The sequence below is a fragment of the Dama dama genome, chromosome 14, assembly GCF_033118175.1.
Source record: "Dama dama isolate Ldn47 chromosome 14, ASM3311817v1, whole genome shotgun sequence".
NCBI lineage: Eukaryota > Metazoa > Chordata > Mammalia > Artiodactyla > Cervidae > Dama > Dama dama.
The window spans coordinates 49,106,346-49,128,031 of NC_083694.1; the positions used below are offsets into that span (position 1 = coordinate 49,106,346).

Genomic DNA, 21,686 nt, shown 5'->3' on the forward strand with positions numbered 1-21,686 from the left:
TAAGACTCTGCGCTCCTAATGCCAGGGGACTCGGTTCAATTCCTGGTCAGGGAACTAGATTCCACATGCCACAACTGAAGAGTTCGCATGCTGCAACTGAAGATCAAACATGCCACAATGACGATCCACAACTAAAACCCAGCACAGCCAAAGAAATAAATTAATTAGAAAAAGAATGCACATTGTAATCTTTAGGATGACCACTAAGAGAGCAATAGAAGAGTGAAAAACTTAATTAATGTGAGATCATTGCGAGGCAAGGATAAAATGCTATTGCCTTACTATTATTAAAAGGATAGTAAAAAGTGAAATGTTTCCAAGCTAATAGAGGGGGAAGGTGGAATGATAGAAAACCATCAACTCAAAAGGAGGCAAGAAAGGAGAGAAAAAGCAATATAGTACAGATAGTACAACTGGCCCTGAGCAAGAGTAGATTTAAATCCCAATGTATCAGTAATTATATAACATAAATGGACTAAAAGACTGTCAAACTGGATTTTGTAAAAATAACATGCTATTTGGAAGCTATACATCTAAAATTTAAAAATTGACAGAGAGGACTTCCCTGGTGGTCCAGTGGTTAAGAATCCATCTGCCAAAGCAGAGGACACGGGTTTGATCCCTGGTCCCAGGAAATTCCACATGCCAGGGGGCAACTAAGCCCATGAGCCACAACTACTGAGCCCTTGCACCCCAAAGCCCATGCTCCACAACAAGAAGCCACTGAAATGAGAAGCCGGTAATCCCTGCTCACCAAATCTAGAGAAAGCCTGTGTGCAGTCATGAAGACCCAGCACAGCCAGAAATAAATAAATAAATAAAATTTTAAAAATTAACAGAGAAAGTATGAAAAACATATGCTATGGAAACTCTAACCAACAGCAAGCCAGTGATGGCGCTAAATGACAAAGAAGATGTTAAGGGGAAAACCCTACTAGAGATGAAAAGGGACATTTTATGATGATCAAAAGTCTTGTTCCACTGGAAGTATTCAAATTCTAAATTTATATGCACATGGTAACACAACTTCACAATATATAAAGCAAAACTTGTCAATATTAAAAGAAGAAACACAAATCTACAATCATGATGAGATGTAGAAAAAAAAAAAAAGTTCCCAATGACTGATGGAACACAAAGACACACACACACACACAAATCAATAAGAGTATTTAAGTTGGAACAACATCATTGACAAACTTGAGTTAATGGATCAATTCTTTCCTGGGTAATTTCATGATTGAAGGCAGTGGGTCGTGGTTACACACGGGAACTTTGGAGTCTGGCAGACCCAGCCCGGAGCGGTTGCCATGGCGATCCATCCCTGCCATACCTTGCTCTTTTCCCGAAGCGTCTTGGAGATCAGGCTCTGCTCTGTACTGCTCCTCTTCAGCTCCTCCCTGAGTTTTCTCACTTCTTTCTCCATGTCGTGGATTTGCTGAGAAAGTTTCAACAATAGCAAAGTCAACTTCGGAACTCACCTCACCCGGTTCGTTAAGGTGGAAACCTAGTCTAAGATCAGTTTAATTCTTTCCCTTGGGAGATGCTTCTACATCTTTAAAGCAAAGTAGGGTTTCTTTCAACAGATGCATTGAAAGTGCAGGGTGAGGGAAAATTTGAGTTTCTTTTGGAGATCAGCATGGATTCTGGATTAAACAGTACAAGGGACACATTCACTCATTAGATTCTCTTTCCTTGGAATGTATTTTGAGTTCAGTCTAAATAGGGGTTATTTGGAAGACACCATGGGCAACGCTTGGAAGAAAAGAACAATGAGCTTTTTCTTTTTGTTCCCATTTGAGACAGAGAATAGCAGTGCCCCTGAGAGGAGAAAATGGCCTCGACAGATGGAAAATATATGCTTGGTGATGTTCTTGAGGATTTGACTGGCGCAGAGGGTGAACATTCACATTTAGTGCTCATCTTTTCATTGTACTAATTTTTATATTCACCTTCCATACAAAGCCAATGATATGTCTGCTTTTTATTTTGTTTTTATGAACTGATGTAAAATTGAATGCATCACTATTTAAGTAATGATACTTAAGGAGGCATTTCATGTCAATAACAGTGCCCATGGCTGTGATAAAACTTGTGACAGCAGATCATGAAAACTTGGGTATCACAAGTTCAGTGGTAGGAACCACGGTGAATTTCTAGCATCATCTAGTGGCCACCTGGCCAGTCCCGGTCTCCAGGCAAACTGTAGCCCAGCTCCAGGGGAAACCTGATGAGGGGCCTAAAGCCAACTGTCCACAAAATACTAGGAGAATATGTTTTCCAAGGTTTTCTACCCATCTCTTTGAGGCAAGCAAATCAAAGAATTTTGTTAATTACATTAACAAACAGACACCCATAAAGCCCCAGAGTTTGTACTAGCTAAGGGGCCAAGGAACCCCTCCAAAGCCCTGAAGGTCAAAGTCTAGGCTTTCTGTGGACACCCAGGGGTGAGGAGTTTCAACACACGGTTTTGTAGAGTTTTAATTCTTTCTCTTGGGCTTCCACGTTCTCCTTCTGGGCATCTTCCTTCTTTAACTCTTCTTTCAGCACTGAGCACTGGGGAGAAAAATAACAAGGTCATGTGGGCTTGACTGGGGGCCCTAAGTCTCTATGTGCGTGCCCAAGATTGTCTTCTGTTGTTTAACTCAATCATACCCTGCATTCTGAGAGGCCAGACCATCTGTATGACGAAAGCACTGGGATCCTGTGGTTGTTCCTGGTTCAGCCCTCTTGTGAGTTCTGACAAATAAAGAGTCTAAACTGCCCTTCAAAAGTCAGCAAACTGCACCACAGGGAGAGTCCAGACTTGCAAAGTCTGGGTGCTTAAGGTGGAGGAATTGAGCTGTTTTCACCTAGTAACCATCAAGAGTGGTGAGGGGGGGGCCAGTGAGTTTGGGTCGATCTTACTGCTTTTGTGCAGGTTCCATCTCAAAGACACAGCTGCCCTGTTGGTCACAAAGGGGTAAACAGAGCTGCCTTTTCTGAGGGCATTTTGGCAACAGACATTAAGAGCATAAGGATGGATGTGCCTTCTTTTGACCCAGAAATTCCCACTTTAGACATGTACCCTAAGGACAATGATTAGAGAAATCAGGGAATCTGTAGCTTCAAGGATGTTCTCCATAGAACTGTCAGTAACAGTGGGGAAAAAAAAAACAAGTGTTGTTTATAACAGGAGATCACTTTATAACACCATGTACATCCAGGAGAAAGTGTGTGGCTTTTAAGACCAATGATAAGAGCACTGATTTATTAGCATGGGGAAGTCATTGTGTTTATGATTTTTAAAAATATGCATAGTGTAAATCCACTGTAAAATAACTGACTAATTGATTTCTAAGTAATATATAGAAATAAGACTGGAAGAACCCAGAGGAAAAGTGACCGCACTCCAATGTCAATAAGGAAAGGGAAATGGGGACATAATCAAACAAATGCACTGTGGGAGGTGGAAGAACCAAGCAGGGGCTGTCTCTGCATACCCCTTCTACTAAGCACCAGCTCTGCAACCCCTCCCCATCCCCAACACACACACACACACACACACACACACACACACACACACACACACACACGCAGTCCTCTCACCTAAAACAGCGAGTGCACATGCCTAGGAGGGCACTCTGCTTGGCAGAAACAAAGACAGAGGCATTGGCCAGGCAGCTGACTGAGGCAGAGGCAGAGGAGCACTGTTAAAACCAGGCTCCCATGTCTTGGAAGATGATTTTGTCATTCCCATTTCACAGATGGGGAAATAAAGGCCAAATAAGTTACAGTAAGAGAAAGCTCTGGGATTGGACCCAGGTCTTTCTGACCCCAAAGCTCATGCCTTTTGCCAGTTCCATATTCGATATAGTACTAAGCACCAGGTACTACGTATTGTGCCTTTTCCTTGGAACCTCAGGATGTTTCCACCCCACACCTGTGCAGCCTTGGCTAACCCACTGGACAGCTGCTGGGAATCTCTGAGTTAACGACCTGAGATGAAAGCAATGAGGTTTTACCTTGACTGGCAGAAACAGATGAACCATACAAATACTGAGAAATCTTATCCTATAGAGTCAGGATTCTAAAGTTGGCATGGAAGGCAAGATTTGCAAATAAAGTTCCATTTAAAAAACTCTTCACTCGCCTACCAAGTCTAAGGAAGAAATGAGAGTTTGTGTGTTTGCATCTGGATCTTCAAATGTCCTGATTTGAAGGCAATTATGAGAACCACTGGTGCTAAGACCGTGATGGAGCCCTGTGGGTTGTCCCTGCTCACAGAGAGATTTTACTCTGTTTTACATTAAGCTGTGCAGTAGCAACATATGCTAATAAGTGTGTTTGTTCCTGGGGTTTATTTATCATAGGGGTTAGAAAATGTTTGCTGCATTTGTATATATATCATGCTTATTCTGAGCCATATACTGTACTTTAAAAGCTGCAGAGAAGTTGACTTCACTGCAGACACATGACTGTACTGTGTCTGCTTTTTGAAGCTACACTTTGTGATGACCCGACACTCACTCTGGAGCTGAGGGCTTCGAGCTGGTGATCCTTTTCTTTGTTCTCACTTTTTAGTTGATTCACCTCCTGTTTTAGTTGTTGAACTTGCTCATCCTTTGCTAACATATCCTTTTGCAAAGATGACACCATCTCTGCAAAACAAAAACAAAAACTCACAGGTGAAAAGGGCAGGAAGGACTCCTGGCATCACCACGACTGTTAGCCAAGTTTCGGACAAGAACCTCCAAGCCCAGGGCCAGCATTCCTAGAACCGCGGAGGTTGTTGCCAAGAATCCCAGAGCAAGAATGGGAATGAGACCAGAGACCATGGAACGTGGTTTGAGGCTTCAGGGAGAATGAGGGGCAGTCAGCGAGCACCAGTGGGAGAAGAAGCCTTTGGGGGCCCCTGCTGGGCAAGGCTGGGCAGCGCCGAGAGGAGAGGCCATGCCCAGGGCTTGGGGAACAAAGGCCCAGCACAGGTGAAGTCCAGGAATTCTTCTCCAGAGCCCAGGAGGCGGACTTGCAGCAGAGTGGACTGCTGGACACTCTTGTGGGGCGGCTAGCTTCACACTTACATGAGTTTGGCCCTGCCCTTACCCCTTATTAGCTTGGTGGTCTTGGACAAGTTATTTCACCTCCCACTGCATGTCCTGCACAGAGTTATTATAAGGGTCAAGTGAGATGGTCTGTCCTAAGAACATAAAGTGACTAACTTATATCTGTTGTTGTTGTTCAGTCACCAAATCGTGTCTTGACTCTTTGCGACCCCATGGACTGCAGCATGCCAGGCTTCTCTGACCTCCATCATCTCCAGGAGATTGCTCAAACTCACGTCCATTGAGTCGGTGATGCCAACCAACCATGTCATCCTCTGTCATCTCCCTAATGGCACTCACTATTTTTCACAATAGCCAGTTTCCAACATGGCCCCCATGATCCCTGCCTCCTGGAATTCATGCCCTTGTGTCGCCCCTCCCACCCTGAATAGGGCTGACATGGGTAACCCACGTGATGCTGTGGAAATGATGCAATGTGACCTCCCAGGCTGGGTCATAAAAGACACTGCGGCTTCCTCTTTGCTCTCTTGCATCACTCACTCTGGGGGAAACCACCCCCTGTGTTGTGAAGACACTCAAGCAGCCCTCGGGAGAAGTATGTGTGATGAGAGGCTGAGGCCTCCAGCCAACAGCCACATGGGCAGCGACTCTGAAAGGGGTTCCTCCTGCCTCCGGTAAGGCTTTTGGTATCATGACTGATGCCCCGGCTGACATCTTGACTGCAATTCAAGAGAATTAAGTTATACACCTCCCCATCCCAAATTCCTGTACTGCAGAAACTGGGTGAGATAATAAATATCAGCTGTTGTTTTATCCGTTACATTTTGGGATAACTTGCTATATAGCAATAGATAACTACTCCGTTATTGAATTATCACTTTGGAGAAAAGTGGGAAGTGAAAGTGAAAGTTGCTCAGTTGTGTCCGACTCTTTGTGACCCCATGGACTGTATAGTTCATGGAATTCTCCAGGCCAGAATACTGGAGTGTGTAGCCGTTCTCTTCTCCAGGGGATCTTCTCAACCCAGGGATCGAACCCAGCTCTCCCGCATTGCAGGCGGATTCTTTACCAGCTGAGCCACCAGGGAAACCCAAAGTGGGAAGAAAGATGCCTAAATACAGTGGTACTGGATTATCTCATACAGTTCTTTCTTGGAAGAACATTAGGCCTACTTTTATTGCTAGGTGTTAGTCAAGCAGGTATATGAGGAATTCCCTGGCGGTCCACTGGTTAAGGCTCCATGCTTCCAATTCAGGAAGCAGAGATTTCATCCCTGGTCAGGGAACTAAGATCTTGCATGCCATGAGGCACGACCAAAAATATTTATACAATACTTTGACCAGGGAGGCCTGGTGTGCTGCAGTCCATGGGGTTGCAAAGAGTCAGACACACGTGAGTGACTGAACTGAACTAAACTGAACTTGGCCGCCTTACGCGAACAGCCAACTCATTGGAAAAGACCCTAATGCTGGGAAAGATTAAAGGCAAAAGAAGGGGGCAGCAGAGAATAAGATGGTTGGATGGCATCACTGACTCAATGGACATGAACTTGGGCAATCTCCAGGAGATAGTGAGGCATGGCGTGCTGCAGTCCATGGGATCACAAACAGTGGGACATGACTTAGTGACTAAACAACAACAACAAATATGAAATAAAAAATGAAATGATCCAGAATTTCATTTTAAAAATGTGCTTTGCCCATAGGACACAGTTAAGTTACTTGGAAATCCCTCTGGGGCCTCCACACTTGGTGTGAGTTCAGCTCATCCCAAGCGTTGTCCCAACCCAGGTCTGTCTGACTCCCTGACTGGAGAAAGTGGGATCCAGGACAGGCTTTGATGCTTGCATGAGGTTTGATTGGCAGACATATGGAGAGAGGGCAAGGACCAGTGAGTTCATCCTTACATTCCTGGTTCCCAGACCATACCAAACCTGGAGGAGGTGCTCAGCAAATATCTGAGGACATTCCAAGTTAGGGAGGCGCATAAGCAGGGACCTGGGGCTGGGAGGGGGTGGAAGTGAGAGTGGTAAGTTGCACAGTGAGGCCGGGGAAAAGCACAAATTCATATATGGAGAGTGATTCATACGTGACTCGATAATGTGCTTGGCTTTTACAGCTGTGGGCATGTTTCCTGCTACATGCCGGGGACTTTGGGAGCGACATGCCACTCCCAGGCTCATTGCCTCCTCCCTGTCACCTGCTCCTCTCCCTTCCCTCCTTCTGTGAGTGGTCCTCTTCAGGTCATTTTCTGCATTAAAAACCCCACTGATTTCCCATCACCCTTAGAATAAAACCCAGACCCCTTGACCCCATCCAGCCTCAGTCCTATGTTCACCCCGCACAGCCTCACTTGCTCTTGGTTTGTCGCTGCCCATCTGAAACAGGAGGGAAGGAGGAAGAGCACAATCTCTAAAAGAATGACGGAGCCCTTGAGGATGTGACATAAGCTGGTTAGAACCAACTAGGTCCAAGCTGGCAGAAGATCCAACTTCCAGTGGGCTTGGAGCCTCATTATATGCTGATTGCAATGCAATAGCTAAGTGACACACCCACCAGCAACAGAGGATGAGGTGGTTGGATGGTATCACCGATTTGATGGACATGAACTTGGGCAAACTCCAGGAGATGGTGAAGGACAGGGAAGCCTGGCGTGCTGCAGTCCACGGGGTTTTGAAGAGCTGGATACAACTTGGTGACTGACAACAACACACCCACCAGTACCAGCACAGTTCTGAGGTCAGTCAGTCAGAGAAGGTCAAAAAGTGGGCAGTGGCCCAATTTCTGGAAATCACTGCCCCTTCCCCGAAATACTTGGAATAACCCTCCCATTCATCAGCCTATGAAATTACCTGGCCCATAAAAATCAACCACCTCATATTTCAGGGCCGCTCACCTTCTGAGATGGCCCATACTCTCTGCCTGTGGAGTGTGTTTCTCTCTAAACAAATCCACTTCTTACCTATCACTTTGTCTCTCACTGAATTCTGTCTGAGCACCCTAGTAGGTGCTCAGTCAGCATGCTGAAGGAATGAAGGAATCCAGGGAGTCCAGGCTCAGCCACAGCTATGCGTGGGCTGCCCCTCCCCCCATCCAAGCCCCTTATCAGGGAACCACCTCTGTTGGTCAATTAGAAAATGTTTCACTTGGGCCCAAGTGCACTTGGGTGAAAATCGGTGAGATGATGGGTACCCAAAGTGGTGACCCCATTTTGTCCATGTTCTAGTTTGCCCTTAAGCAGGCTGGCTTGTGGAGCCATCCAAGTCACACTGTTCTATGTTCTCCCTGGTGGGGCTGGTGCTCAGGAGACCTCGGAGACAAAATATACATGTGTGTGTGCTCAGTCGCTCGGTCGTGTCCAATTCTTTGCGACCCCCATGGACTGTAGCCTGCCAGGCTCCTCTGCCCATGGAATTGTCCAGGCAAAAATACTTGAGCAGTTGCTATTTTCTTCTCCAGAGGACCTTCTCAGAAGAGACTGAACCTGGGTCTCCTACATCTCCTGTACTGGCAGATGGATTCTTTACCACTGAGCCAGCCACCTGGGAAGCCTGGTCAAGATACAACATTCTCTCCAGTATTTATCAGGCCCTGCCCTAGGAAGAGGGTGGCAAGAAATCTTCACTGAGGGAGAAATCTAACTCACTGACACTGGTGGCCAGGTGGGTGCTGAGATCCCTGAGGCTGCACCCAGGTCATGGGCACAGGTGCTGTGGTAGATTGGTGATGTCTGCAGGGGGATGGAGGCAGGTGCAGTGATAGATTGGTGATGTCTGCAGGGGGAGAGAGGCAGTTCTCAGGAGCAAATCCAGAAGGACCTCACCTGATGTGATGGCGTTATCCCTCCTTAAGTTCTCACCCTGGTTCTTCAGGGACGTGATTTCCAAGTTCCTCTCAGACAGGGTTTGGCACAGCACCTGGCTGTAGCCTTGCTGCAGGGCACTGATCTGTGGGAAGAGGCAACACACAGTCAGAGGGGGGCCAGCCGGCTTTGCAGGACATGCGGTACTTCTCCAAGGCTGGACAAAAAGAGTCAGGTTGATCTTGGGTCGGGCTGTTGGGGAAACCAAGCTTTTCAGTTATAACTAGTGGGAGAGATGGGAGGGTGCCTATTCCTTCAGTGACCACCGTGTCCTACATCATCAAGACACAAACTTACCTTTGTGGTCACCCAGGGGCTCAGGTGCCCCTGCTCTGGATCCCTTCCTGTGACTGAGGCAGGAGGCAGATGGGCTTCAGGCTGGATACTTACAACCAGCCTTCTGTTTACATTTCCCAAGACAGGAGGTAGGTGGGCTCCAGGTTAGTCATTTACAACTAGCCTCCTGTTTGCACTTTGAGATGGAAATAATGACAGGAAATGACAGGGTAAATGGCTGGACTTTGTCTCCTGTGGACACATCAGTTGTGTCAGGGACAGACAGGGGCAAAACCTTGTTTGAGTACAAGACCAAGAGGTCACATATTTCCCATCTTTGGGGCAAGGGAGTCACTGCACATGTGCAGAAAGGCTCCTTGGGGATAACAAAGGAGGGGTCACCATCCCATAATATGTGCTGTCAAGCCCCATCCCTCACTGGCTGCTGGGCTGGAATCTATCTTGGGAAAAAGCTGTGCACACATGTTGGGGAGGATCCTAGGGTAGGTCTGGTGTGGAAAAAGAAACTAGATAATTGGCAAAGGTAAACAAAGACCCACCGGATGGGTGGCCACCTAATGCGAAGAGCTGATTCACTAGAGAAGACCCTGATACTGGGAAAGATTGACGGCAGGAGGAGAAGGGGATGACAGAGGACGAGACGGTTGGATGGCATCACCGACTCAATGGACCTGAGTTTGAACAAGTTCCACAAGACTGAGCCACTGAACAACAACAACAAAGACTCGAAAGAATTGCCCTATATACATGATGTAACCACCTCTGTCCTGGGCATCCCTCACTGAAGGGATGCCCACGCCTCCTCTCCGGGTGTGCATCTCTGTCTTAACTAAACAAACTGTTTCTCTGTGTGCTCTTCCAGTTGTGGTGCTGTGTCCGTAACAATAAACTTTGTACCTGTTTTTTCTTTTTTTTTTAATAGTTTTTGCCTCCACAAGAAATGCATTTTTCAATGGGAGCAAGAGCCAGGGAAGATTTGCTTCTAGCCTCTAGCTGTTGATGGCCCAGTGGCTAGGAGTCCTGGTTTTTATCCCGGCTACCCAGGTTCAGTTCCTGGGCAGGGAACTAAGATCTCGCTTCAAGCCACCGCTCACTGTTGCCTCTCCGAGATCACCATCTGTGGACTTTTAGCCATAAATAGGCCAGCAGTTGGTGCCGAATCATCCAGCACTGACTGTATGCAGAGCAAAATTCAAGAGTCAGGAGGGTGTTGGGCGTGCTCAGTCACATCCGACTCTTCTGTAACCCCAGGGACTGTAGCCCACCGGGCTCCTCTGTCCACTGGATTTCCCAGGAAAGAACACTGGAGTGGGTTGCCATTTCCTATTCCAGGGGTTCTTCCCAACTCAGGGATCAAACTCATGTCTCCTGTGTCCCGGGCATTAGCAGGCAGACTCTCTATCACTGCACCACCTGGGAAGCCCCCAAAAGATGGGAACAAGTTATACAATGAATTTCCTTTAATGAGAACAGCAGATAGCTTATACCTCATACAACACTCCAGAGTTTACAAAACTCGTTTGCACATGCTACATGGATACTCCTCATAGCATTGCTGAAGGTTGCTGTTCCCATCAGTCTTCCCACTGGCAAGGGAGCAGACGGAGGCTTGGAGAGGTAAAGTCCCCTGCTCAGTATCACGGGGCTGGTCAGAGGTGGAGCAGGATTCAAACCCAGCCTCTAGCGGCCCATTTCCACCTTTCCAGGTGGCCCTAGGAAGCAGCATGAAAAGCTGGAGGTTGTAAAGGACAGTGTGGACTTGGGAGCCAGACTGTAGGCTGCAAGTTCTGTTTCTGCCTGTTAAGGGCCGTGTGAACACAGGAATACACCATATTCTATCTTCAGTCTGTACATGGGGTGATGGTAGTCCCAGACTGATAGGATTGTTAGAAGTATTGTTTTTCCCTAGGCCCTGCTTTTCAGCATGTCGGATTTTCGTTCCCCAACCAGGGATCAAACCCATGCCCTCTGCTTCAGGAGCTTGAAGTGTTAACCACTGGACCACCAGGAAATCCCTGTTAGAAGTATCTTAACAAATTAGTCATGTGCAAGTAGTCAGATCATGCCTGGCACACAGCATAGAGGGATGAGGTGTTACAGTCCTCTCAGCTGACTACCCATGGCGTGTTTTAGCCTCAGCTTCCCTTGTCTGTCTCTGGGGAAAGGAGTTGGGAATCTTTTTGTGTGCATTTTAAGTCTTGCTCAGGCTCACTTTAACACTGCTGTGGTTATTATTAGCAGGAAATACAGGAATCATGGGTGGGATGACCATGGGCTGGCTGCTGCGAGAACTCTGGAAGTCCCTGGCTGAGAACCCACTTGAGGGCCAGCCCCTCTCCGGGGATCCACACGCAGGGCAGGGGCCCTGGAAGGATCTCCTTGGAAAGCAGCCCTGGTAAGGGCTAGAAAGTAGCTGCCGCATCTCGGCCTTCGCAGAGCAGGTACCTGAGAGGCTGGGGAAGGGAGGTGGGCCAGAACACCCTCCCTCTTCATCTGACTCCTGACTGCTTAGTCTGAGTGGCCAGGCCTTTTCCCTCCCAGGGTGCGCTGTGGGCCTTTGCTGCTTTGATTTTTCAGACATCAGGACTCAGTTCTCCCACAGGGACATGTTTATTGGGGCAGAAATGCCACATAGTCCCTAGACAGGATGGGGGCTAGCTTGTTTTGATAGATCAAAATAGAAGCAACAAGGAGCAGGACATAATTTCTTTGTTTTCCTAAGGTAAAGTTGCCAGATTTGGGGGAGAAAAAAAGGATGCCCACTTAAAATAAGATGACAGATAACATTTTCGTGTGTGTCCCATGCAGTATGTGGAACATATGCTAAAGAAGACATTCCAATATTCAAATTTAATTGGGTGTCCTTATTTTATCTGGCAACCCCACCCTAAGACAGCTATTAAACTTCAGTCATTCAAATACCACTTTCACTATTTTTGCCATATCTCTTTCCTGGTCCCACTATAATTTCTTAGCATTTTTCTTAGAAGCCCCTTGCTTTTTAAACTTAAAAACATGTATTAAATTAAAAATAACTGCTATAAGAGTAAACTGAGACACAATATCTTAAATAAAAATAATCTTAAAAGAAGATAAAATACAAGAATTTCCTTGTTTACTGTCAGACCAGGCTGCAGGCTTCACATTAAAAAAAAAAAAAAGATTGGGGGGAAGGGGCGGGCATTCCCAGGTACTTGGGCAACGGTGTGGTGACCTTGCCACCAGATGGCGCTCACAGCCTTTGGTCCTGGTTTCTGTGCCTGAAAATCTTGTCATTCTTACTCAGAATTAATGGAAGTGTCAAGGTCTCACAAGTTTTCTTTCTCGTTTCATGCACCATCATAGTTGAGAGTCTATGACATTTACGGGAGTTACAGATACTTTTCCCCTGGGGCATCTGAGACATTATTGAGACAGGTCTATGCTAGAAGGTGGGGGGAGGGGGGCACAGGCCACTCTGGAGTCCAACCTCTCCAAGGCTATTTAGTTCAGTTGCTCAGTCGTGTCCGACTCTTTGCAATCCCATGGACTGCAGCATGCCAGACTCTTCTGTCCTCCACCATCTCCCGGAGTTTGCTCAAATTCATGTCCATCAAGTCAGTGACGCTCTCTAACCATTCCATCCTTTGTTGCCCCCTTTCCTTTGGCCTTCAATCTTTCCTAGCATCAGGGTCTTTTCCAATGAGTTGGCTCTTTGCATCAGGTGGCCAGAGTACTGGAGCTTCAGCTTCAGCATCAGTCCTTCCAATGAATATTTAGGGTTGATTTCCTTTAGGATTGACTGGTTGAATCTCCTTGCTGTCCAAGGGACTCTCAAGAGTCTTCTCCAAACCACGTTTCTAAAGCATCAACTCTTCAGTGCTCACTTTCTTCATGGTCCAAGTCTCACAGCCATACATGACCACTTTCTATGGGTGGTGGTGGTGGGGGACACAGGCCACTCTGCCCACCAGCCTCCCCAAGGCTATACTTTTGCATGTTTGTGCTTTAGACTTTGAGTGAAAAAAATTCTTTCATCTCTTACTGAAGAGATGAAAGAGGGTGGGTGGTGGTGGTGGTGGTGGTGGAATATAACTTTCCCATAAAAGGTACTTGGAACACTTAAGCAAACTGTTTCTAGCTCTTCTCAGCTTAATGGGTTCATTTGCATAAGGAAGAACACACAGAGGCAAACTTCCAGAAGGGAAAACATACGTTCCCCTCTAAAGACTCCAGTGTTTTTGACAGATTTAAAATATTTCATTCTAAGTGTCAGAGTTTTAGGATTTTGGATTGCTGAAAAACTCAAAAGAGTCTTCAAGGGACTTCCCTGGTGGTCCAGTGGTTGAGAGTTCAAGTTCCAATGTAGGGGATGTGGGTTTGATCCCTGGTCGAGGAACTAAGAGCCTGTGCACCACAACTAGAGAAAGCCTGCATGCACAACAAAGACCCAGCTGAGCCAAAAAAAAGAAAAAAAGAGTGTTTCAAACCTCTTTGTTACTTTTACTACCAAAACAAATATCCATGTTGTCTGTAATTGGCATAAATTCCAAGATGTTTAATGTCTGTTATGCTATGTAATAAAATGGGCCCAGAATCATAAGAAAATTAATAGTGCTAGGAGGAGTGACTGTTTCAAGATACTAATTTGGTTTCTAATTAGCACAGGCATATAAGAACACATGCAGGTAAGAACGTTCTAGCGATATTTCTAGGGGATCGAAGATCTTTGAGAGCAAGTCATTATGTACATGCTTTCAGGGACCAAGGAGAATGCATACAGTAATCAGAACAATAAATCAACCAGCCATGCGGCTTCTGCTTCTGGCTGAATGTTCTGCCGGCAGTAGAATATTGAAGAAGCTAAAACATGAGTGGATGGAACTCGATTTGAGTTCAAACCAGGGCAGCCTCTGGTTCATAGATGTCTTGTTACAAAATATTCTCCTTCAGTTATAAGTAAAGCTCCAGAGGTGGAGGAGGTAACAGGATGATGAATCAGTGTAATTATTTCTAGACAATTCCTTTGTAAAAAAAAAAATTTTTTTCCCCAGATATCAGCAGCCACTTTAAATAATACTCAAATTGTGACTGGCTGATATTCAAAGATATGTGACAATTCTATAATACTATGTGTCAAATATGTTACAACTGAAGAAAAAAAGATATATGAGAATAATTCAGCCTTGTTCATGTACCTGTGACATTAGCTCGGGAAAGCTCTGAAATGGGAGGATAACTGAAAAGGATATTTCAGCAAAACTGGCTTCAGCTCAAGAGAAGATGCTCCTCAGGGAGTCAGTTACACGTCAAGGCAGCTGTTTGCAGGAGGGGTTCCTCTAGGACTTGCCGCTTCCAGTGTTTTTTTCAAAAGTAGGTTCAAAAGAGTCACCGTTTCATTGAAATACTAGAACATATATCCTGTTTCCTGGTTTATTCTGTCCCCCTCACTAGAACAAAACAGGGGGAGGGATCATGTCTTCCTTATCTGTGGTGAATTCACAGAACCTGGAAGACAGCATGACACAGGGTTGGCCCCAGCAAATACTGATTTGAATGAACAGATGGATGGATAAAGAACAAACAGACACAGACCCATCAGAGTTTTGGAAGGTTACTAGGACCAACCTTTGCCTTCATGGAGCTGACAGTCTCCTGATAGAATCTCCTAGGCTCCCCATACAACCTGTGTCCTTTCTAGGGCACCGTTTCTAGGACTGAAACTGTGCACCTAGAATCCGTTACAGAAGGGGAAGGCAGTAAACAAAGAATCAGGGAACCGAGGCCCCAGACGTGGCTATGGTTTTAAGCAGATTTATGCACTGAGGCCAAAATTCATCAGTGGCCAATTTCTTTCTTTTATCAACTATGTTGATATATGGGCTTCCTGGTGGCTCAGCTGGTAAAGAATCCACCTGCAATGCAGGAGACCCTAGTTTGATTCCTGGGTTGGGAAGATCCCCCGAAGAGGAGAATGGCTACTCACTCCAGTATTCTGGCCTGGAGAGTTCCATGGGCGATATAGTCCGTGGGGTTGCAAAGAGTCAGACACAACTGAGCTACTTGTACATATATTGAGATATAATTTATGTACAAGATCAGTGACTGATTTTAAAGTCATTACTTAAAAAAAAAAAATTTTTTTTTTTTAAATCTAGTTTCAAGACAAAGGAACTTGACTATAAATCCAGGCATCCTGCGTGGAGAGTTTTGGGTGAAATTCTCCGTAAATGAAGCAGCAGCTGCCTTCAGGGTTTGATAAAGGCCTTGGCGTTTGGAACACTGGCAGGTTCCTTCTCCCCATCTCCAGTCCTTTCTGGATGGGGCCAGGTGAGCATGAAAGGTGGTCACTAAAGCCATAGAGCTGGGTGGAAATGCAAAGTGGCAGAGGGGAGCTCAAGCCACACAGCCCCCTCTCATTTGCTGTGCAAGCTGTAACAACTTCCTAGGTATCTCTGAGCCTGCCTCAATCACCTCATCTGTAGAATCGTACGTGTAGTTAGGGGCTTCCCAGGTGGTGCTAGTGGTGAAGAATTTGCCTGCCAAGGCAGGAGATGTAAGAGACCAGGGTTCGATCCCTGGGTCAGGAAGATCTCCTGGAGGAGGGCATGGCAACCCACTCCGGTATCTTTGCCTGAAGAACCCCATGGACAGAGGAGCCTGGCAGGCTACAGTCCATAGGGCTGCACAGAGTCAGACACGACTGAAGAAGGCACTTAATCAAAGGTATTAATAATATTGTTTTTAGCAGGCTAGGAACCTGCCACGTCTCTCCTCCCTGGATCTGTGCTCTTCCCCACCATCTGTGCTGACCGCTTGTTTCCAACAATCTGGGTGGATATCCTTGGTGCTCCCTGGGGCTCCACCTGAGAGCCATCCCTGAGTCACCACTCTAAGGCTCTGACCCCTTGTCTTCGAGCCCTGCCTGGTTTTTCTTATTTTAACTAATTGTCATTAAAATAAAGCTGCTTTAGAATGTTGTGTTAGTTTCTGCTGTACAGTGAATCAGTTTTAAAAAAGTGAATCAGTTACATATATACATATATCCCTTCTTTTTTCGACTTCCTTCCCATTTATCTCACCACAGAGCATTGAGTAGGGTTCCCTGTGCAATACAGTAGGTTCTCATGAGTCATCTATTTTATACATAGTATTAAGAGTGTGGGGCTTTCCTGGTGACTCAGTGGTAAAGAATCCGCCTGCCAAGGCAGGAGCTGCAGTTTCGATCCCTGGGTTGGGAAGATGCCCCTGGAGAAGGAAATGGCAACCCACCCCAGTATTCTTGCCTGGGAAATCTCATGGACAGAGGAGCCTGGTGGGCTACTGTTCATGGGGTTGCATAAGAATCGGACATGACTTAGCAACTAAACGAGGACAATTAAGAGTGTGTGTATGCCATTCCCAGCCTGCTAATCCGTCCCATGCCCCTCCTCCCCTCTACCTGGCTTTTTAAGTTCTGGATTTCTCTCTGTTGGGCGTCATCGTCTTCCTCCAGAACCTGGAGCTTGGGCGGGACCACCCTCTCATTCTGCCTGGAGGCGGCTGTTTCCGACAGCTTCTGGCTCAGGTGGGCCACTTCGTTCTGAAGGTTCACGATCACGGCATCTTTGTATTTGGATTCAAGTTCGAAATCCGAGAGACGGCTGACTTCTTTTCCCAGCAGCAGAATTATTTCATCCTGGGTGGAGGCCAGATGGGACGTTTAGTGGGTGTGGGTCTGGGTGTAAGGCTGGGCCCATTGAAAAAAAACATAGGAAAAATATGGTATCATTCTCTGGGAAGGTGAGGGCAGGCAGGGAAGGACAAGGCAGATTCTCAAGGCTATCTCTGTCATTTGAGAAAACCTCATAGCGTCAAGAATTTGGTTGAAATGATGTACTTGTCTATAGGTATCTGTCATGGATGTCTGAGCTTCTCAGGTGGTACTTGCCTGCCAATGCAGGAGATGTAAGAGATGTGGATTTGACCCCTAGGTCGAGAAGATCCCCTGGAGGAGGGCATGGCAACCCACTCTAGTATTCTTGCCTGGAGAATCCCATGGACAGAGGAGCCTGGTGAGCTACAGTCCATGGGGTTGAAGCGACTAAACCTGCACACACATGAATGGATGTCTATAGCTCACAGGTACTGAAACTTTCCTTTCCCTGAGAATTATCCTTTCATGTTAAGAATAACCATCCCACTTGGGAACTTCTGTTGCTGGAAAGTTTATAATTTTTTATTTACAATATTCAGCCTAGCACACTGGGGACCTAGGAAAGGTAACTAGGAAAACAACATTCTATTCAATCACATTCTACATATAACGAGGGCTATTTTTTTTAACTTAAAACATTTAATACATTCTGAAATATTTATTTTCCCCTTCCTCTCTTCTAGTGCTTCCTGCCTCTCTGGCAATTTATGTAAGAATTTTTTTTTTCCAGGTCACTGAATCTGGGAAGTAAATGAGATGGGAATGCTGATTATTTGTTCAGGCTGGTGTAAACTTTGGGCTGGAAAAACAACATCGCTGGCAGACTTCACCCACAGGTATAATTAACCCTGTCTTCCATCTCTCCAAAGAAAAAGTTCTAACAAAAGAATTTGTTGGGTTTCCTAAAAGTGGAAAAAAAAAATCCCCCAAGCTTTTCACCAGCAGTTATCAATAAAATGTCAAAAACACTGAAAAAAAAAAAAAAATTCGCCAGATACCTTTTCAAAGGCAAACACAAAAAGAGGTAAACAGGCAATTTCCAGGCTGGCTCATTCCCACGGGAGCTTGCCCAGTTGGCCTCAAGACATTCCAGCTCTATGACCTGGGGAAGGACAGGATCTTAGTCAGGAGGAAGCTTGTCTGACATTGCCAGCTGCTGCCAAGGGTCTTCTTTTGGGTCCTTGTAAATGCTGGTGGCAAAATTTCAAGAGAGTGCACCAAACAGATTCCCTGCTCCTGGGCAGTTTCCTCCTCTTTCATCCTGTTATGATCAGCCAGGAGCTTATTTATTTTTCATGCAACAAACACTCATTGGCAGCCACTATACACCAGGCCCTGTGTTGGTGCTGAAATATGTTTATAGAGGGCGGTGGACTGCTGTGGGTTCTGTCTTCCTGGTGAGTGCCACCCCTCAGCCCCCAATGCCCTTCCTGGAGGGAGCCTGGTGCATGTGACCCAAGCTGGTCAATCAGTTTCCTCAAAGATTTCACACATCAGTTACAGAGGGGGAGGATCTCTTGCCTCATTTTGGACCACAGACCTTACATTTAGAGGCTTGTTTGCCTGAGTTTGCCTTTTCCAACACACAAAACTGGCCTTATGCAGAAAGCCAGACTCTGAGGGAAATAGAGGGGAGAGATTGGTGGTAGGAAGTGTTCTGATGACAAGATTCAAGCTCCTGGATCTAGCCATACCTGAAGCTAGAAACCCTTTAAATATTCCAATAAGAGGAGCCAATAAATGCTTCCCCCTCCACCAAGCTAATTTCTTTATTGTCACCTGAAGGAGTCCTGGCAAGTCAGGGCATAAATGGCTTATAAATAGAAAAAAATTATAACTGTGGTTGCACTATATTTCCAATTTAAAAATGGAGGCAGGTTGAAAAACGGCTACAAACACTTTGCAGCTTTGCCTTCTAGCCTATTTCCCCGCTCTCTAAGTCTAGGCTGGCTCCGGGACTTCTTTAATCAGCAGAAGGTAGTGGAAGTGTGGCTGCATGATGCCCAGGCAAGTTCTTACAGGCTGTAAGCTTGTGTTCCAGCCCCCTGGGAACCCTGAGAACACTGTCTAGAAAAGGAGGGCACCAGTCCAGGCATCCTGGCTGAGGCTCAAGTCCTGGGAAGGGGGCCATCAGAGAGACCACCAGCCGGGCCAGGTCATGGGCTGACTGCAGTCTAGTGAGTGAGGTCAGCGGACAGGAGCAAAGGAAACTTCCAGATCAATCTGGAGATTCCGGGGAATAATGAGTTGCTGTTTTAAGCCCCTACGCTTTCAGGGCGGCTTGTTACACAGCAAGAAATACAGAATCCGAGCCTGGCTTCTTACCTCCCTGCAACAATTCTTAGAGTCTTTTCTCAGGACACCTTTGTTGGAACCCCCAACCTCCTGAAGTTTGGATTCCATGTCTGACAAAGACCCCAGGTGGTTCTGCTCCTCAGAGGCTCCAAGAATTGCTGCAGGCCCAGGCCCTGGCCTTTGAGGAAAGTGAGATATTGAAGACTGCTTCTTTTAGAATTATTTTCAGGTCATGTCTAAGAGGGAAGAAATCGACCTGGGTCCTTCCCAGGATGGTTTGAGTTCACCTCTTGTCCTTCTTTGAACCTCCCTAATTCTTTAATGAGTTTCTTTCTTTGCTTGGGTCTCCCGGACTTCAGTGTTCACTTCTTCCTGCCAGAAATGTATTTACCCATCATCACTGTTCCATCACTCGAAGCTGACCAAGTGATTACTATGTGTGTGTTAGAAGTACCCGCTGGGAAGTTAAAAAGACCTAGGTTTGAATCCTAACACTGCTCCTTACCCTGGGCAACCTTAAACAAGTTACTTAACCTCTCTGAGCTTCAGTTTCCTCATCTGCAAAGGGAGGGAGATAAAATCTATCCTGAAGATGGTAAGGATTAACAAGTCAAGGAAATGTGAAGTGCACAGGACCTGGCCCAGCACACCGGAGGTGCTCAGTGGTAGATGCTATTTGGGATAAAATGAGCGGTAACCAGACTTTTGGCTGAATGTCTTGGGAGCAAGAGGTGATTTCTTGGAAGTAGTTTAAAAAAAAAGAAAAAAGAAAAAAAAGGCACTTCTAGAGCCACAAAGAGCAAGAGGCAGTGGCAATCCCTCCAGGGGTCCCTCTTGCTGCTGTTGCTCAGCCCTCCCCGAGATCCCTCACCTTCTCCTGCTGGGCCAAGTCATGATCCACAAACATCTCCCTGGCGGATCCTGCCCCGGGCATTTCCTCGGCCACTGCTTGTTCTGACAGATTCACGGCGTTGGTCCACACTAACACATACGGGCGACAGAGAATGCAGAGGAGATTGTAAGTTTCCCCAAAAGCTTAGAGGATATCTTCAGATTAATCTTCACACTCATGAAACTCACGCAATGACATCATCACAGCAATGCTGGTAAGGGGAAGAGTCGCCGCCTCCTCTTCCCCAGGGTTAGCTGTGCTGATGCACTTTGACGAAACCCTTTTCAGACTTATTTCTATGCCACCTAAGAGCTGAGGACCTGGGCAGGTAATTTAATCTCTCTCAGCTACATATATAATGTAGGGACGCTAATAGTCTCTATTATAAAGGGCTCTTTGGAGAGTAAATAAAATAATGATGTAGAGCAGGGGTGGGCAAACTATGACCCTACGGCCAAATCTGGCCCTCTGCTGATTTCTTAATTTATTTATCGGACTTTTCTCTACTGCAGTGAGTGGGAGCTACTCTCTAGTTGTGGTGCATGGACTTCTCATTGCAGTGGTTTCTCCTGTTGCAGAGCACAGGCTCTAGGGAGCGCAGGTTTGGTAGTTGCAGCAGGTGGGATCAGTAGTTGTGGCCCATGGGCTTGGTGGCTCCATGGCATGTGGAATCTCTGCAGACCAGGGACTGAACCCGTGTCCCCTGCACTGGCAGGCAGATTCTTATCTACTATGACACCACGGAAGTCCAGCTATTTTTTAAATTGCAGTCACATCTTTTATTTAAGATTGTTTTTTTTTGAGGTTGACCTTTTTTCCTTTTTAAGTCTTTATTGAACTCATTATAATATTGCTTCTGCTTTGTGCTTCAGTTTTTTGGCCATGAGTCATATGGGATCTTAACTCCCCTATCAGGGATCAAACCCATATCCCCTGCATTGGAAGGTGAAGTCTTAACATTGGACCACCAGGCAAGTCCCTAGTCATATTTTTAACAAAAAACAAAAATGGGGGAATTCCCTGGCTGTCCAGTGGTTAGGACTCTGCTTTCCCTGCCAAGGGCTCGGGTTCAATCCCTGGTTGGGGAACTAAGATCCCACGGCCAACAAACAAAAACAAAAATGGATTTACATAACAGAGATTTTTCTCCAGCTTACTTTTCACCTAAAAAAAAAAAAAAAAAAATTAAAAAATCAGCATTTGTAGCTGTACTTGGTTCTTTTTAAAAATATTTATTTATTTTTGGCTGAGTTGGGTCTTACATGTGGGTGAGGGGGCTTCTCTCCAGTTGTGGTGAGTGGGCTCCAGAGCACGGGGGCTCACTAGTTGTGGTGTGCAGGCTTAGCTGCCCCTTGCCACGTGGGAGCTTAGTTCCCTGATCAGGGATCAAACCCCCATCTGCTGCATTGGGAAGCAGGTCCCTAACCACTGGACCACCAGGGAAGTCCCTGTCCTAGGTTCTTTTTAATGATAGCATTGTGCTCCACTATACAACTGTACCTGATGTATTAACTAGGACCCACTTGATAGACATGCAAGCTTTCCTGAGTGTTTTCTTATTAATCCCATTATTACAAGGGCTGTTTACATGACTTTTGGGGGATGTGGCATTATGTTTGGG

The 21,686-nt window shown here is 46.1% G+C and overlaps 1 protein-coding gene across 1 annotated transcript in view; it reads right to left on the reverse strand.

Moving 5' to 3' along the window:
• FHAD1 (forkhead associated phosphopeptide binding domain 1) overlaps positions 1-21,686 on the reverse strand; it is a 159,608-nt gene that overhangs the window by 75,441 nt on the left and 62,481 nt on the right. The window contains exons 5-10 of the mRNA XM_061160700.1: positions 20,045-20,154; positions 16,624-16,860; positions 8,868-8,991; positions 4,510-4,640; positions 2,467-2,556; positions 1,334-1,438 (exon numbers count right to left, since the gene is read on the reverse strand). Of these exons, the coding sequence (XP_061016683.1) occupies positions 1,334-1,438; positions 2,467-2,556; positions 4,510-4,640; positions 8,868-8,991; positions 16,624-16,860; positions 20,045-20,154 (797 nt within the window). The remainder of the gene's footprint in view (positions 1-1,333; positions 1,439-2,466; positions 2,557-4,509; positions 4,641-8,867; positions 8,992-16,623; positions 16,861-20,044; positions 20,155-21,686) is intronic.